This window comes from Entelurus aequoreus, linkage group LG10 (assembly GCF_033978785.1).
Source record: "Entelurus aequoreus isolate RoL-2023_Sb linkage group LG10, RoL_Eaeq_v1.1, whole genome shotgun sequence".
Lineage (NCBI taxonomy): Eukaryota > Metazoa > Chordata > Actinopteri > Syngnathiformes > Syngnathidae > Entelurus > Entelurus aequoreus.
The window spans coordinates 42,517,211-42,536,871 of NC_084740.1; the positions used below are offsets into that span (position 1 = coordinate 42,517,211).

The 19,661-nt window shown below is 42.8% G+C and overlaps 1 protein-coding gene across 1 annotated transcript in view; it reads left to right on the forward strand.

Moving 5' to 3' along the window:
- The window catches only part of fndc3a (fibronectin type III domain containing 3A), a 160,503-nt gene that overhangs the window by 109,891 nt on the left and 30,951 nt on the right, over nt 1-19,661 (forward strand). Inside the window, 8 exon segments of the mRNA XM_062060894.1 lie at nt 1,032-1,100; nt 1,164-1,282; nt 6,743-6,848; nt 11,508-11,683; nt 11,771-11,884; nt 17,019-17,168; nt 19,057-19,388; nt 19,468-19,661. The exon segment at nt 19,468-19,661 is cut by the window's right edge and continues 19 nt beyond it. Coding sequence (XP_061916878.1) covers nt 1,032-1,100; nt 1,164-1,282; nt 6,743-6,848; nt 11,508-11,683; nt 11,771-11,884; nt 17,019-17,168; nt 19,057-19,388; nt 19,468-19,661 — 1,260 coding nt within the window.

Consider the following 19,661-nt stretch of genomic DNA (forward strand, 5'->3'; position numbering starts at 1 on the left):
TTACATTGTTTAATGCATCCAGCGGGGCATCACAACAAAATTAGACATAATCTAATGTGTTCATTCCACCACTGTATATATCGGTATCGGTTGATATCGGTAATTAAAGAGTTGGACAATATCGGAATATCGGATATCGGCAAAAATGCCATTATCGGACATCTCTACTAGGGATGTCCGATAATGGCTTTTTGCCGATATTCCGATATTGTCCAACTCTTTAATTACCGATACCGATATAAACAGTCGTTGACTCAACACATTATTATGCCTAATTTGGACAACCAGGTATGGTGAAGATAAGGTCCTTTTTAAAAATAATAATAAAATAAAATAAGATACATAAATTAAAAACATTTTCTTGAATAAAAAAGAAAGTAAAACAATATAAAAACAGTTACATAGAAACTAGTAACTAATGAAAATGAGTAAAATTAACTGTTAAAGGTTAGTACTATTAGTGGAGCAGCAGCACGCACAATCATGTGTGCTTCCGGACTGTATCAAATAATGTAAATAATTCAATGTGATTATCTTGTGTGATGACTGTATTATGATGATAGTATATATGATAGTATATATCTGTATCATGAATGACCCTGACTTAAACAAGTATAAAAACTTATTCGGGTGTTACCATTTAGTGGTCAATTGTACGGAATATGTACTTCACTGTGCAACCTACTAATAAAAGTCTCAATCAATCAATCAATCAATCCCTTGCAGACTGTATTGATATATATTGATATATAATGTAGGAACCAGAATATTAATAACAGAAAGAAACAACCCTTTTGTGTGAATGAGTGTAAATGAGGGAGTTTTTTTGGGATTGGTGCACTAATTGTAAGTGTATCTTGTGTTTTTTATGTTGATTTATTAAAAAAAAACAAAAAACGATACCGAAAATTCCCGATATTACATTTTAAAGCATTTATCGGCAGGCCGATATTACCGGACATCTCTAATCTCTACTAATAATTGCTATTTATTTGTTTCATAATTAATATGGCTCCATTGTCTCTGCTTAGATCCCCCAAAAGAGAGCGGAGGAGCCGAAGTGACAAAGTACGTCGTCGAGCTGTCCGAGGGTTTAAGCGGTGAGTTGAACACTTCATCCCCGATGCTTTCGCCTGGTGTTCATCATATTTCGCACTTCTCAGGTTTGTCCTGGGAGCTTGTGTATTCCGGCCCCGCCTTGGAGTGCGTGTGCGACGGCCTGAAGCCCGGCTGCTGCTACCAGACCAGAGTGTACTGCATGAGCGAGGGGGGGCAGAGCCCGGTGAGTCATTCATACCCAACACACACACACATTGTCACTCTCACGAGTGTGTGTGTGTGTGTGCGCATTTACTGGCTGGTCATTGGATTTCATGCGCAGTGAGGAAGAATGTTCAAAGGTGGAGCTACTTAAGTACGACTGGTGTGTTAAAATCTCAGCCTCCAAATAGCAAACTAACATCCAGGGTCGGGTTGTCCCGATACCAATATTTTGGTAACAGTACCAAAATGTTTTTCGATACTTTTCTAAATAAAGGGGACCACAAAAAAATGTCATTATTGGCTTTATTTTAACAAAAAATCTTAGGGTACATTAAACATATGTTTCTTATTGCAACTATGTCCTTAAATAAAATAGTGAACATACAAGACAACTTGTCTTTTAGTAGTAAGTAAACAAATTTAGCTGCTGACGAATGCAGTAACATATTGTGTCATTTATCATTCTGTTATTTTGTCAACAATATGAAGGACAAGCATAATAATTAGGGATGTCCGATAATGGCTTTTTGCCGATATCCGATATGCCGATATTGTCCAACTCTTTAATTACCGATACCGATATCAACCGATACCGATATCAACCGATATATACAGTCGTGGAATTAACACATTATTATGCCTAATTTGGACAACCAGGTATGGTGAAGATAAGGTACTTTTTAAAAAAATGTATCAAATAAAATAAGATAAATAAATTAAAAACATTTTCTTGAATAAAAAAGAAAGTACAACAATATAAAAACAGTTACATAGAAACTAGTAATTAATGCAAATTTGTAAAATTAACTGTTAAAGGTTAGTATTATTAGTGGACCAGCAGCACGCACAATCATGTGTGCTTACGGACTGTATCCCTTGCAGACTGTATTGATATATATTGATATATAATGTAGGAACCAGAATATTAATAACAGAAAGAAACAACCCTTTTGTGTGAATGAGTGGGGGGAGGGAGGTTTTTTGGGTTGGTGCACTAATTGTAAGTGTATCTTGTGTTTTTTATGTGGATTTAACAATTTTTAAAAAATTTAAAAAACCATACTTATAATAAAAAAAACGATACCGATAATTTGCGATATTACATTTTAACGCATTTATCGGCCGATAATATCGGCAGACCGATATTATCGGACATCTCTAATAATAATCACTTACTCTTCTGTTGTTTGGATACTTTACATTAGTTTTGGATGATACCACAAATGTGGCTATCGATCCGTTACAGCAGGGGTCTCAGACACGCGGCCCGCGAGACGTTATTTTGCGGCCCCCACCTTAATATGAAAGTTTAATGTTAGTGCGGCCCGCGAGTTTAAAATGAATGGCGCCTGACAGCGTTGTGTGCGGAGCTGAAGGAATCTACCAATCACGGTGTGGTATATGGCTCTCGACAACATTGAGGCGTGCTGTGATGCTTTTAGCGTCTTCTACAACCTGTCATCACGCCGTCTTTTTCTCCAAACAAACAGCCGGCCCAGTCACATACCGTATGCGGCTTCTGCAGGCACACATAAGTGAATGCCATGCATACTTGGTCAACAGCCATACAGGTCACACTGAGGGTGACCGTATAAACAACTTTAACACTGTTACAAATATGCGCCAAACTGTGAACCCACACCAAACAAGAATGACAAACACATTTCGGGAGAACAGCCGCACCGTAACACAACATAAACACAACAGAACAAATACCCAGAATCCTTTGCAGCCCTAACTCTTCCGGGCTACAATATACACCCCCGCTACCCCCAAACCCCAACATTACAGTGGATGTCAGGTGTAGATCCACCCATGGCATTTGTTTGCACTCAGGGGTGCTAGCTTGCTGTTAGTGGTTAGCTATTGTATCCTCCTACGGTGTGTAGTGAAGCATGTTTAACTATTCCCCGTCCTGCAGGGATGATACTTGTAAGAAACTTTATTTGTCGACATGGTGACCAGGATTAGTGATTTAGAAGTAGCTAAAACACTGCCGACTGCGGATGGACGTTAGCCAGCTAGCTAGCTAGCCATGTCTTAAAGCACCTCTTCCTGAGGGTGTTTCAGTGTTGTAACTTCACCTTTATCGTCACTTTTTAAGCCAAAATGCGTCCGTTCTCTCTTTTCTGTCTACACACTGTGTCTGCTTGTAAGTACTCTGTGTGTGTGCGCTGCCGAACATGCTCCTCTGCTCGTAAAACCAGCAATGTCATGACGTGACGATACTCATAACAATAATATAAATCAAAAAATTATTAAAAGGCTACAAGTTGGACATAAAAGATAGTTAAAGGGTTAATTAACTAAAAGCTTTATTCACTGGTGGAAGTTGTTCCAGACTTTGGGAGCTACAGTTTGGAATGCCAGGTCTCCACGGGGTTTAAAACTTGAGACCCTGTCCTGAAGACCGGAAGCTGCGCCCCGAAGTGTCGGGGCACAACAAATCAGCGATGTCCTGAAGGGCCCCACCATACAAAAGTACAGAGGAGTGGCATAAAACACGTCTTTCTGTGGCAGCGTCAGAGAAAGTTGTACATGTAAACAAATTACGGTGAGTTCAAGGACCGCCGATATTAGTAGAACAAAACGGCACTCGTCAAATACTCATCAGTGAAGCATGTTTAATATAAACAGTTAGATTTTTAACAATTAGGAAGGTTTGTGTCATGTTTGTCCTCCTACCCCAGATCTGGGCAAACTAAGGCTCGGGGTCCACATGCGGCCCGTTAAGCTCTTCAATCTGGCCCGCCGGACATTCCCAAATAATAGTTTTAGATGTTTAAGATGTAAAGTGTAGCTGCCATTATGATGTGCAGTGATGTTTTCTAATGACCGGAAGTCTTCAACTACACTAAGTCTTTCAATGCTTGGAATCTGCATGATATACTAGTTACTATTAAGGCTGCAGCTAACGATTATTTTTCTGTCGATTAATCTATAGATTATTTTTTTCAATTAATCGGTTAATCTATAGATTATTTTTTCGATTCATCTATAGATTATTTTTCCTTTTACAGATTATTTTTTTATTTAAAATGAAGATGAAAAAATAAATGTAGGCCTGTTGTTTCAAAAGGCATGGCTTTTATTTACAAAAAAAAAGAAGTATGGCCACTCAGTCAACATTGACAACAACATGACAAAATATTCTGTAACAATGTAAACATTTAAAACTTTTAACATTGAACAAAATTAAAAGTAGCTTATTTGCTTTTTAATGTGCAAATATAAAAGTAAACATCTAGTGCAAATCTTAATATTCTGCAATAGTATAAGCATTTCAAAAGTAAAAGTATTGCTTATTTTGTTTTAAAATGTGCAAAAATAAAGATAAACATCCAATACAAAAAAGTGCAAAACGAAATATTCTGTAACAACAGTGTAAACATTTCAAGAAAAGTGAAAGTATTGCTTATTTGCTGAAATGTGCAAAAATAAAGATAAACATCCAATACAAAAAAGTGCCAATCTAAATATTCTGGAGCACTGTAAACATTAAGTATTGCTTTTAAAATGTGCAAAATAAACATCCAGTCCAACACAGTACACAATAACCAATTCTACTCATTCCAGTGAGTGACTAACAGTTGTAATGAAGAAAGGTTAGCATGTCTACATGCTCTGGTTCTTTTCTTGTTTACAATATTCCCAGCAGCTGAAAATAGGCGCTCAGAAGGGGTCGATGTGGCTGGAACTGAGAGCTAATTAGCCTTCACCTCAAGCCAGGACTGCGAGCGAGCTGAGCTGCAGTTTAAGTTTCTAGAAGGTCAACGGGCTCATAGTGATGTTACTAGTAGTTGACTGGGAGGTGTTTATTATCATTTGGGGAGAGTCCGCTGCCTGATGCTCACCTGCTAAACACCTATCTGCTCCACGCTGAAGCGCTGACTACATGCGCTCTGAATACGCACTGCTGATTGGCTGATAACGCTTTGTATAACGCTTTGTGTGTACCAATCAGATGGTTGTGTGGGTGGGACAATGCTGCATGCTGAGACAGAGGCAGCCGCAGAAGGAGCAAAGCAGCTTGTTAACACTTTAGCAGCTAAAGTTAGCTTTAGCTTAGAAACTCGTTCGGTAAACCCCTGTACCGAACCGAAAGCCCCGTACCGAAACGGTTCAATACAAAACACGTACCGTTACACCCCTAGCAGATACAAATGACACATTCATATTTTTGTGTAATGATGACAACGTATACTCGCGCGGACGATTGACTAGTTGATGGTTTTCTTTTCAAATGTTCGTTCATAGCCGTTGTGCTGCTATGATAGGCCATTTCCGCTCGACACAGTGTGCATACAACAACATTATTAGGCTGTGTATTGAAATACTTCCACACTTTTGACCACTTTTGGCGTGATTTTTTCCCCCTCGCTCGCACAGTCTGCTTTGCGCTCCGCCATGACGGTAGTGTGACGTAAATATGCGACGCGTCGACGCACAAAAACGGCATCGACGTATTTACGTAACCGATGACGTCGACTATGTCGACGCGTCGTTTCAGCCTTAGTTACTATGGTCATCTAATTAGTTACTATGGTCATCTAATTACTTACTATGGTCACCATGAGATATCTCAGATTGTAGGTGTTTTTTTTTCACTGTTTGTTGCATTTTGGTTGCATTTCGGTTGATTGTGAAATATGTTGTCAATATTCGGTGTTTTATCATTCATAATTAATATTGTAAATCCCACATTCTTTATTTTCATGTACATTCTGGGTGTCTCATTCAGTAAAAAAAAATCACATTCCATTCCGTTTGTTAAGGCGGTCTGTCATAACGTTTTTAGCTTTCAATCATTATTGTGACGTTTTGTATTAATGTTCCTAAAAATAGATATACCGGCCCCCAGACACACTTTTTTATATCTAAATCTGGCCCCCCGAGTCAAATAATTGCCCAGGCCTGTCCTACACAAACCATATTCAGACAAAAAATATATTTTTCTACCACTCTGTGAGCAGATAAAACTGTCATCTCTTTCGGACTTATCAGGTCTTCACATCGAGGAAACGCCATTCTTCACTCACACTTTAATTGAGGAACGAGGCAAAATGTAATCCCTGTATTTTACAGGCTGGGTCACTCACCAATCTCTCCCGGGTAATTTCAGATGTATCTCTAAAAAGTTTGTGGAGTTTTTCATGAGACTTTTTCGGCGGCGTGGAGAGCTCAGACTTTGCCCGTCAGTACGAGACACAGTCTGCTAATTGATGAATCCTCCCGGGATGTTTTTCCTAATTAGTGGACGGCGCCGATGCTCATGGTTAACTTCTTCGCCGGCGTTCATGAGAGCGGCATGACTCACGGTGCACCAAGTGACGTAACACTCACATGTTTGCAATTTTGTCTCAGAAGCCCAAAGGGCCTTTTTTGTATTTTTTATTTTTTAAACGTTTCATTTGCACGATGCATAAAAGGAAAAAAATAAAAATGTTTTTCCTAAGATCCTGTTGTTTTTCTTTGCAAGCTGTCGGAGACCCTGCAGGTCCAGACTCCCGCGGTGCCCCCTGGACCCTGCCAACCCCCCCGACTGGTGGGCAAGCCCAAAGCCCGAGAAGTGCAACTGCGCTGGGGTGAGTCATTCCTGGCACAGGCGTGGGACGCGTTATGTCTTCTACACTGCAAAAAGTCAGTGTTCAAAAAGAAGAAGAAAAAATACAAAAATGAGGGGTATTTTATTTGAACTAAGCTAAATTATCTGCCAATAGAACAAGAACATTTCCATTCTATTATTTTTCCAAAACAAGTCAAATTAGCTAACCTCAATGAACCCCAAAATACCTTAAAATAAGTATATTCTCACTAATAACAAGTGCACTTTTCTTGGTAGAAAAAAAAGGAGACCTTTATGCTCAATATGTTGAAAAATATTCTTACCCCTTGTGTGGTGTTCATATTGTTGTTACTCAGCCAGTGTTCGTGGGTCTGATGGACCTGTTGCATTTTGTGGCTTTTAATGCCTCACAATCAAACACTTTTATGTTAAAATACTGACTTATCCCAAAAACATCTGTAATGAAGTGCTTTAAGAGGCTGGTAAAGGAATGCATTGTCTCCAGACTTCCCCCCACATTCAACCCATACCAGTTTGCTTATCGCCCTAACCGCTCCACAGAGGACGCCATCTCCTCTGCACTCCACCTGAGCTTAGCACATCTGGAAGGAAAGGACACACACGTGCGGATGTTGTTTCTGGACTTCAACTCGGCATTCAACACCATCATCCCGCAGCACTTGGTGAGCAAACTGGCCGCCCTTGGATTCAGTACCCCCCTATGCAACTGGCTGCTTGACATCCTCACAGACAGACCCCAAGTCTGTGAGAGTGGGCAACAACACCTCCAGTGCCATCTCCCTGAGCACCGGCTCCCCCCAGGGCTGTGTCCTGAGTCCGCTGCTGTTCACGTTGATGACTCATGACTGCTGCGCCAGGTCCACTACTAACCACATTGTGAAGTACACAACAGTAGTGGGCCTCATCCGTGACAACAACGACATGGACTACAGGGAGGAGGTGAAACATCTGGTTGACTGGTGCAGAATCAACAACCTGGTCCTGAACGTCGACAAGACCAAGGAGATCATTGTCGACTTCAGGAAGCACCAGTCCAGCAACGCTCCACTCTTCATCAACGGCACAGCGGTGGAGATGGTAAGCAGCACCAAGTTACTGGGGGTGCAGATAACTGAAAATATGACCTGGTCCCTACACACCGGAGCTCTTGTAAAAAGAGCTCAGCAGCGCATGCACTTTTTGCGTGGGATGAAAAGAGCACAGCTCCCTCCCCCCGTTCTCACCACATTCTACAGAGGCACTATGGAGAGCCTGCTGACCAACAGCATCTCTGTCTGGACTGGAGCCTGCAATGCCTCAGACTGGAAGTCTCTCCAGAGAGTGGTGAGGACGGCGGAAAAGATCATCAGGACTCCTCTTCCTCCTATCCAGGAGATCGCAAAAAGCTGCTGCCTGACCAGGGCTCAGAAAATCTGCAGAGACTCCTCCCACCCCCACCAAAGACTGTTTTCACTGCAGGACTCTAGAAAGAGGTCTGCAGCCTCCGTAGCAGAACCTCCAGGTTCTGTAACAGCTTCTTCCCTCAGGCCGTAAGACTCTTGAACGCATCATAATAATCCCCTCAATTCCCCCCAAAAATGGAGGAACTCGCTGGAATATAAAGACAATATAACATACATCCATAAACGTAGATGTATATGCAAAAGTGCAATATATTTATCTTTACAGTAGTCTATTTATTTATATCTGCACCTTATTGCTTTTTTATCCTGCACTGCCAACCAGCTAATGCGATGAAATTTCGTTCCTATCTGTACTGTAAAGTTCAAATTTGAACGACAATAAAAAGTAAGTCTAAGTCTAAGACCCACAAACACTGGCTGAGTAAAAACAACACGAAGGTTGCATTGAAATTTCTCTGCCAGTTTTTGCATCCCACAGGGATTCTTCTTTTGTGTTTCTGCACCTGCGGTTCCCACACAAGGTTGCAACATTGTTTGTCAACACTGTCTGCGCTCATTTTGTCGCACATTTGACCCTCTGATGTTCTGTGTACCTACACTCTGTCCTCCTCCTGTCTAGGCCTGCTGTGTGTGTGTGTGTGTGTGTGTGTGTGTGTGTGTGTGTGTGTGTGTGTGTGTGTGTGTGTGTGTGTGTGTGTGTGTGTGGTACACAGTACATACATTTCCACACTTCTATTAGCCCCGGGTCCAGTGGACCCTGGACATCTTATATGTAATAGAAATGTGTAGGGGGGGTGTATGGTGTGTGTTCATTAAATATGTATTCTGATATATGTTCTTCACAGAAAATGAGCCAAAGCCAGTGAGTCTCAGTTTGAAAAATTAATTATCATTTTTCTTTTAATAAAAATCGAAAACGGGTCCCACAGACCCGAACACCACACAAGGGTTGAATGAAGTAAATGCTAGTGCCATTATCTTGACATAATGATATGCGCTCGGCATTACTTTTCTTGAAACCAGCAAACTTATACTAAAAACTAATTTTAATTGAAAGACAACAAGGCAAGCGCTTGTTACTCTCGGGGTCTCCTAGCCGCTCAGGTCTAAAAATGCATTTTTCCATGGATAACATGACATCATCGCGCCAAGTGCGTGCTCTTTCAGTCAATTAGTGCGCATATATACAGCCCGGCCCCCGGCCAAATACATTTTAATTGTAATTTTGAAGAATTTATCTGAATGTGCATGAACTATTTCTGTTCAAAATTGTTAGAAATGTCACATGTTAAATAGTAACTGTCAGTTTACTGTACTGTGCCAACTGTACTACCATAAGAGTACATATTTTCTATTGTTTCATTGAAAATAAATCAGCAAAGTCCATTTGGATGTCATCTGTTTTTAATTATGAGACACAATTGTGTCAGTCATGATTTTTTTATTTCATGCTTGAAATAAATGATTACTTTAGAAAAGTAGTTTTATACTTGTGAGTGTTGATGACACAGCTTTGCAACAGTTGATATTCTAGTTTCAAGCATGTTTTACTCAATATAGCTCATCAAATCTCAGCAACAAGCTGTAATATCTTAATGGGATCATTTAAATCAAATCAAATCAAATCAACTTTATTTATAAAGCACATTTAAAATTTACCACAGGGGTAGCCAAAGTGCTCTACAATGGGCAGGTTAAAAGATAATACGAGTACCGAGCAAACACAACACAACACAAACAGAACACGATAAAAAATAAATAAATAAAACATAAAAACAGGTTCACAGCAGGTGTATTATGGGGCGCCATTGCAGGATTGGATATCACTCAGTGTTAAAAGCCATGGAATAAAAGTATGTTTTTAAGAGAGATTTAAAAACAGGAAGAGAGGAGGCTTGTCTAACACTCAGAGGTAAGTCGTTCCAGAGCTTGGGAGCAGCAGCGGTGAAAGCTCTGTCACCTCTAAGCTTCAGCCTTGTGTCAGCAGGGACCGTCAGTAGCAGCTGATCGGCTGATCTTAGGGATCGGGTGGGGCAGTAAGGCTGAAGGAGGTCGGAGAGATATGTTGGCGCGAGGTTGTTTAGACCAGTATTTTTCAACCACTGTGCCGCGGCACACTAGTGTGCCGTGAGATACAGTCTGGTGTGCCGTGGGAGATGATCTAATTTCACCTATTTGGGTTAAAAATATTTTTTGTTAACCAGTAATTATAGTCTGCAAATGATGTGTTGTTGTTGAGTGTCGGTGCTGTCTAGAGCTCGGCAGAGTAACCGTGTAATACTCTTCCATGTCAGTAGGTGGCAGGCGGTAGCTAATTGCTTTGTAGATGTCGGAAACAGCGGGAGGCAGCGTGCAGGTAAAAAGGAGTCTAATGCTTAAACCAAAAATAAACAAAAGGTGAGTGCCCCTAAGAAAAGGCATTGACGCTTAGGGAAGGCTATGCAGAACGAAACTAAAACTGAACAGGCTACAAAGTAAACAAAAACAGAATGCTGGACGACAGCAAAGACTTACATACTGTGAGGCAAAGACCGCGTCCACATTGTACATTCGAACATGACATGACAATCAACAATGTCTCCACAAAGAAGGATAAAAACGACTGAAATATTCTTGATTGCTAAAACAAAGTAGATGCGGGAAATATCGCTCAAAGGAAGACATGAAACTGCTAAAGGAAAATACCAAAAAAAGAGAAAAACCAACCAAAATAGGAGCGTAAGACAAGAACTAAAACACTACACACAGGAAAACAGCAAAAAACTCAAAATAAGTCAGGGGGTGATGTGACAGGTCGTGACAGTACACCTACTTTGAGACAAGAGCTATATTGATGCATGGTTGGTTATGCTTTAAAGTCATATCTAATAATTGCGACGAATTTTTAGTGTCAACTGAGTTTCGTTTTTTATTGATTTCTGCTGGTGGTGTGCCTCCGGATTTTTTCAACGCAAAAAATGTGCCTTGGCTCAAAAAAGGTTGAAAAACACTGGTTTAGACATTTAAAAACAAATAAAAGGAGTTTAAAGTTTTAGGACCAAAACACTTAAAACAAGTAAAACACTCTGACATAAAATCTGCTTAGTGAGAAGAATGATCTTATCAGACAGAAAATAAGCAAATATCACCCTTATTTGAGGTATTTCATCTCACTTAGATTTGAGTTTTTGCAGTGTACCTGCTCCGACGTTTACTGCAAATGCTGCATTTCCCCCTCACCAAGTTGACTGTGTTGAATGCCTGCTCCCCCCCAGGCCCGCCGCAGGTGGACGGCGGCAGCCCCGTGTCCTGCTACAGCGTGGAACTGAGTGGGCCGCAGCCGGAGGACAGCAGGGAGGTCTACCAGGGTCCAGAGCCGGACTGCTTTGTGGGAGGCTTGATGCCCGGGAGGAGCTACGGAGTCCAGCTCAAGGCGGGAAACAAGGCGGGGGTGAGAGGACCTCACACAGCCCTCCATTATGTCTCACCTGAATACTGCGTAAACACCGACGCCATTGTTGCTCCTCTGTGCCGGCAGTTTGGGCCTCTTTCTGAGCGCTACGACTTTACCACCGGAGCCGGGGCCCCGGAACAGTGCAAGGCGCCTTCCACCGTGTGCAAGTCGCCCAGCTGTGTCGTGGTCAGCTGGGAGGTGAGACCTCAGCGACTGTCCCTAAATCTACCCTAACAAAATATTTGATAGTGCATGCAGAGCACCCCAGACTGTTACTTTGTAGTCAAACAGAAATATGTGGTCATTTTACTCGTGTCCCTTGCCGATACTGACATCAGTTCGATATCGGCATGAAAAAGTATGAGATTATATGTACCTGCTTGTAAAACGTGTGATATAATGTGCGATACGAGCAGTCCTGCAGCGTGTTAACTTGCGTGTGATATCATGTGCGACACAAGCAGTCCTGCAGCGTGTTTACTTGCGTGTGTAATCATGTGCGACACAAGCAGTCCTGCAGCATGTTTACTTGTGTGTGATATCATGTGCGACACAAACAGTCCTGCATGTTTACTTGCGTGTGATATCCTGTGCGACACAAGCAGTCCTGCTGCGTGTTTACCTGCGTGTGATATCATGCGCAACACAAGCAGTCCTGCAGCGTGTTTATTTGCGCGTGATATCGTGTGCGACACAAGCAGTCCTGCTGCGTGTTTACTTGTGTGTGATATCATCTGCGACACAAGGCGTCCTGCAGCGTGTTTACTTGTGTGTGATATCATGTGCAGTACAAACAGTCCTGCAGCATGTTTACTTGTGTGTGATATCATGTGCAATACAAGCAGTCCTGCAGCATGTTTACTTGTGTGTGATATCGTGTGCGACACAAGCAGTCCTGCTGCGTGTTTACTTGTGTGTGATATCATGTGCAGTACAAACAGTCCTGCAGCATGTTTACTTGTGTGTGATATCATGTGCGACACAAGGCGTCCTGCAGCGTGTTTACTCGTGTGTGATATCATGTGCGACACAAGCAGTCCTGCGTGTTTACTTGCGTGTGATATCATGCGCGACACAAGCAGTCCTGCAGCGTATTAACTTGCGTGTGATATCATGTGCGACACAAGGCGTCCTGCAGCTTGTTTACTTGCGTGTGATATCATGTGCGACACAAGCAGTCCTGCGTGTTTACTTGCGTGTGATATCCTGTGCGACACAAGCAGTCCTGCTGCGTGTTTACTTGCGTGGGATATCCTGTGCGACACAAGCAGTCCTGTGTGTTTACTTGCGTGTGATATCATGCGCAACACAAGCAGTTCTGCAGCGTGTTAACGTGTGTGTGATATCATGTGCGACACAAGCAGTCCTGCAGCGTGTTAACTTGCGTGTGATATCATGTGCGACACAAGCAGTCCTGCAGCGTGTTAACTTGCGTGTGATATTGTGTGCGACACAAGCAGTCCTGCAGCGTGTTAACATGTGTGTGATATCATGTGCGACACAAGCAGTCTTGCAGCGTGTTAACTTGTGTGTGATATCATGTGCGACACAAGCAGTCCTGCGTGTTTACTTGCGTGTGATATCATGTGCGACACAAGCAGTCCTGCAGCGTGTCAACGTGTATGTGATATCATCTGCGACACAAGGCGTCCTGCAGCGTGTTAACTTGCGTGTGATATCATCTGCGACACAAGGCGTCCTGCAGCGTGTTTACTTGCGTGTGATATCATGTGCGACACAAGCAGTCCTGCAGTGTGTTAACTTGCGTGTGATATTGTGTGCGACACAAGCAGTCCTGCAAGTTTACCTGCGTGTGATATCATGCGCGACACAAGCTGTCCTGCAGCATGTTAACTTGCGTGTGATATCATCTGCGACACAAGGCGTCCTGCAGCGTGTTTTCTTGCGTGTGATATCATGTGCGACACAAGCAGTCCTGTGTGTTTACTTGCGTGTGATATCATGCGCGACACAAGCAGTCCTGCAGCATGTTAACGTGTGTGTGATATCATCTGCGACACAAGGCGTCCTGCAGCGTGTTTACTTGCGTGTGATATCCTGTGCGACACAAGCAGTCCTGCTGCGTGTTTACTTGCGTGGGATATCCTGTGCGACACAAGCAGTCCTGTGTGTTTACGTGCGTGTGATGTCATGCGCAACACAAGCAGTCCTGCAGCGTGTTTACTTGTGTGTGATATCATCTGCGACACAAGGCATCCTGCAGCGTGTTTACTTGTGTGTGATATCATGTGCAGTACAAGCAGTCCTGCAGCATGTTTACTTGTGTGTGATATCATGTGCAATACAAGCAGTCCAGCAGCATGTTTACTTGTGTGTGATATAATGTGCAATACAAGCAGTCCTGCAGCATGTTTACTTGTGTGTGATATCATGTGCAATACAAGCAGTCCAGCAGCATGTTTACTTGTGTGTGATATAATGTGCAATACAAGCAGTCCTGCAGCATGTTTACTTGTGTGTGATATCATGCGTGACACAAGCAGTCCTGCAGCGTGTTTACTTGTGTGTGATATCATGTGCAATACAAGCAGTCCTGCATCATGTTTACTTGTGTGTGATATCATGTGCAATACAATCTGTCCTGCTGCGTGCTTACTTGTGTGTTATGTGCGACACAAGCAGTCCTGCTGCGTGTTTACTTGTGTGTGATATCATCTGCGACACAAGTAGTCCTGTGTGTTTACTTGCGTGTGATATCATGCGCGACACAAGCAGTCCTGCAGCGTGTTAACTTGTGTTTGATATCATGTGCGACACAAGCAGTCCTGTGTGTTTACTTGCGTGTGATATCATGCGTGACACAAGCAGTCCTGCAGCATGTTAACTTGCGTGTGAGATCATGTGCGACACAAGGCGTCTTGCAGCGTGTTTACTTGCGTGTGATATCATGTGCGACACAACTAGTCCTGCTGCGTGTTTACTTGTGTGTGATATCATATGCGACACAAGCAGTCCTGCAGCGTGTTTACTTGTGTGTGATATCATATGCGATACAAGCAGTCCTGCAGCGTGTTTACTTGTACAAAACAGGACAGACAGTTACCACCTAAATGTCTTCCAATAAACACACAATTTCTTCTATTTCACTAAAGTCATTTACAAAAGGTAAACATGCTAGGCTATAGGATACTTAGAGCTAGCAGCTACACAACAGCTAAGCATGCAAGCTCGACATAGGTAATATTCACTGAACATTATTGCAGCGTAAAAGTATCCAGTAACAAAAGTGTTCGCATCATTCCACTTACTGCGTCAGGACCTTGACTTCATGAATCATTGTGACCACTCGGTGTCACCAAAAACACAATTACCACTCCACTTCACCTTAGAGACAGCGTAAGTCCATTTCAGACAGTTAATAATAAATAGGTTAGTGTTTTTCATAGCTGCCGTTGTTCTCTTGTTTGACTCATTTCACTTCAACAAACCTTTCCTAACATTCCACACTACAAAATAATACACTAGTATGTAGGCGTGTGGGAAAAAATCGATTCAAAATTCGAATCGCAATTCTCACGTTGTGCGATTCAGAATCGATTCTCATTTTAAAAAAATATATATATATTTTTTTCCCATTTTTATTTTTATTTTTTTAATTAGTCAATCCAACACAACAATACACAGCAATACCATAACAATGCAATCCAACAAAACAATACACATCAATACCATAACAATGCAATCCAATTCCAAAAGCAAACCCGAGCCAGCAACACTCAGAACTGCAATAAACAGAGCAATTGAGAGGAGACACAAACACCACACAGAACAAACCAAAAGTAGTGAAACAAAAATGAATATTATCAACAACAGTATCAATATTAGTTACAACAACAGTATCAATATTAGTTACAATTTCAACATGGCAGTGATTAAAAATCCCTCATTGACATTATCATTAGACATTTATAAAAAAAAAAAAAAAAGATCAATAGTGTCACAGTGGCTTACACTTGCATCCCATTCATAAGCTTGACATCACACTGTGTCCAATATTTTCACAAAGATAAAATAAGTCATATTTTTGGTTCATTAAATAGTTCAAACAAATGTACATTATTGCAATCAGTTGATAAAACATTGTCCTTTACAATTATAAAAGCTTTTTACTACTCTGCTTGCATGTCAGCAGACTGGGGTAGATCCTGCTGAAATCTATGTATCGAATGAATAGACAATCCTTTTGAATCGGGAAAATATCGTTTTTGAATCGAGAATCGCGTTGAATCGAAAAAAAAAATCGATTTTGAATCGAATCGTGACCCCAAGAATCGATATTGAATCGAATCGTGGGGCACCCAAAGATTCGCAGCCCTACTAGTATGTGTGATTCCAGTTGATATCGTATCGGATCTGTATAGGTCAATATTCAATGCTCCAATATCAGTATTAGAGATGTCCGATAATATCGGTCTGCCGATATTATCGGCCGATAAATGCGTTAAAATGTAACATCGTAAATTATCGGTATCGGTTTTTTTATTATCAGTATCGTGGGTTTTTTTGTGTTTTTTGGGTTTTTTTTTTTGTTTTTTTTGTTTTTGTTTTATTAAATCCACATAAAAAAACAAAAGATACACTTACAATTAATGCACCAACCCAAAAAAAACTCCCTCCCCCATTTACACTCATTCACACAAGAGGGTTGTTTCTTTCTGTTATTAATATTCTGCTTCCTACATTATATATCAATATATATCAATACAGTCTGCCAGGGATACAGTCTGTAAGCACACATGATTGTGCGTTCTGCTTCTCCACTAATAGTACTAACCTTTAACAGTTAATTTTACAAATTTTCATTTATTACTAGTTTCTATGTAACTGTTTTTATATTGTTTTACTTTCTTTTTTATTCAAGAAAATGTTTTTAATTTATTTATCTTATTTTATTTGATAATTTTTTTTAAAAAGTACCTTATCTTCACCATACCTGGTTGTCCAAATTAGGCATAACAATGTGTTAATTCCACGACTGTATATATCGGTTGATATCGGTATCGGTTGATATCGGTATCGGTAATTAAAGAGTTGGACAATATCGGCATATCGGATATCAGCAAAAAGCCATTATCGGACATCCCTAATCAGTATCGTGCCGAAAGTGAAAAAGTAGTTTCGGGATGCCTCTAATCGTTATCTTTGTTGGTGATATTTTTCGTGACCGTGCATTTTTTGGTGTTATGTGTCAAGACTCCTCAATTTACAGAGGGTGAAGATGAGGTGAGAAGGGAAACCTTTTAAGTGTTGGACTTAGTGTGTTCCTAGAAGATTGTTGTGACAATGACTCTTGACAATTCTCCTCCCTTAGAGTCCGCCCTGCAACGGCGCTCCAGTGACCGAGTTTCGCCTGGAGTGGGGGGCCGCCGAGGGCAGCATGCAGGTGTGCTACAGCGGGCCGGCCCTCAGCCACGAAGTGAAGGGTCTGCTGCCTGCGAGCAACTACTTCTGCAGGGTGCAGGTGAGAACAGGCGGTTCGTCTGCGCTTGATTAGCTGATCAATGTATCAAATATATTTTTGGATCGTAGTCATAAGGCCTGGGTTTTGTGTAAAAGCCTGAAATTGGAGGTTGTTATGAATTCAGGAGTGCTAAGTGCTTATCAGGCGTGAAACAAGGCCTACTGAAATGAATTTTTTTTTATTTAAACGGGGATAGCAGATCCATTCTATGTGTCATACTTGATCATTTCGCAATATTGCCATATTTTTGCTGAAAGGATTTAGTAGAGAACATCGACGATAAAGTTTGCAACTTTTGGTCGCCGATTAAAAAAACCCTTGCCTGTACCGGAAGTAGCGTGACGTCACAGGTTGAAAGGCTCCTCACATTTCCCCATTGTTTACACCAGCAGCGAGAGCGATTCGGACCGAGAAAGCGACGATTACCCCATTAATTTGAGCGAGGATGAAAGATTCGTGGATGAGGAACGTGAGAGTGAAGGACTAGAGTGCAGTGCAGGACGTATCTTTTTTCGCTCTGACCGTAACTTAGGTACAAGGGCTCATTGGATTCCACACTTTCTCCTTTTTCTATTGTGGATCACGGATTTGTATTTTAAACCACCGCGGATACTATATCCTCTTGAAAGTGAGAGTCGAGAACGCGAAATGGACATTCACAGTGACTTTTATCTCCACGACAATACGTCGGCGAAGCTCTTTAGCTACGGAGCTAACGTGATAGCACATCGGGCTTAAATGCAGATAGAAACAAAAGAAATAAACCCCTGACTGGAAGGAAAGGGGTTCTGGCTCCTCCACATCAAGAGGAGCCAGATGAGGTGGTTCGGGCATCTGGTCAGGATGCCACCCGAACGCCTCCCTAGGGAGGTGTTTAGGACACGTCCGACCGGTAGGAGGCCACGGGGAAGACCCAGGACACGTTGGGAAGACTGTCTCCCGGCTGGCCTGGGAACGCCTCGGGATCTGGACGAAGTGGCTGGGGAGAGGGAAGTCTGGGCTTCCCTGCTTAGGCTGCTGCCCCCGCGACCCGACCTCGGATAAGCGGAAGAAGATGGATGGATGGAAGGAAAGACAGAAAATCAACAATACTATTAAACCATGGACATGTAAATACACGGTTAATGCTTTCCAGGCTGGCGAAGCTTAACAATGCTGTTGCTAACGACGCCATTGAAGCTAACTTAGCAACGGGACCTCACAGAGCTAAGCTAAAAACATTAGCTATCCACCTACGCCAGCCCTCATCTGCTCATCAACACCTGTGCTCACCTGCGTTCCAGCAATCGACGGAGCGACGATCATAGATGCGGTCGGCGGCCCGGAGACGGAGGAAGTCAAGGTGAGGTCGGCGGCTAGCGCGTCTGCTATCCAACTCAAAGTCCTCCTGGTTGTGTTGCTGCAGCCAGCCGCTAATACACCGATCCCACCTACAATTTTCTTCTTTGCAGTCTCCATTGTTCATTAAACAAATTGCAAAAGATTCACCAACACAGATGTCCAGAATACTGTGGAATTTTGAGATGAAAACAGAGCTTTTTGTATTGGATTCAATGGTGTACCAATACTTCCGCTTCAACGATTGACGTCTCGCGCATACGTCATCATACATAGACGTTTTCAACCGGAAGTTTAGCTGGAAATTTAAAATATCACTTTATAAGTTAACCCGGCCGTATTGGCATGTGTTGCAATGTTAAGATTTCATCATTGATATATAAACTATCAGACTGCGTGGTCGGTAGTAGTGGCTTTCAGTAGGCCTTTAAAATGGATTGTAGGCACCCAATCCTGACATTAACTTGTGAAACCTCTATACTAACACTGCCATCTTGTGGACAAAAGTGGTAATTACACCCACCTGACGCCGTCTCCCTGGCCGGTGCAGGCTATGAACGCGGCTGGCGTGGGGCCCTTCAGCGAGGCGCTCCTGTGCCAGACCCCCTGCTCCGTGCCGGCCGCCGTCGGCAACATCTACGCCATGAGGGAGTCGGAGTTGACGAGGCACAAGGCCGCGGGCGAGGCAGAGGACGAGGAGGACGGCAGCGCCGGGCCTCCGTACTCGCCGTCCACCTGCTTGGGAATTTGCTGGGATCCCCCCTGCGACCACGGTGCCGAGATCACGTCCTACCTGGTCGACCTGGGCGAGCGCCAGCCCGTCGTGGTTGGCCGCGTCAGCAAACACGTCATCCAGCACCTGCAGCCTGACACCAGCTACAGGTGGGTGCCGCCGCTACGGACACCCCCGAGCAAGCGTCTCGTCCTTGGCCATGACATGACGCCCCTTTGTTTCTTCCAGGATCCGCATCCAGGCCTTGAACAGCTTGGGAGCGGGCCCCTTTAGTCACACCTTTAAGCTGAAGACCAAGCCCCTGCCCCCTCAGCCGCCCCGCCTGGAGTGCACCGCCTTCAGCCACCAGACCCTCAGGCTCAAGTGGGGCGACGGTCCAGCCAAAGCCGCTGCCTCCGACGCCCTCCAGTATCAGCTGCAGA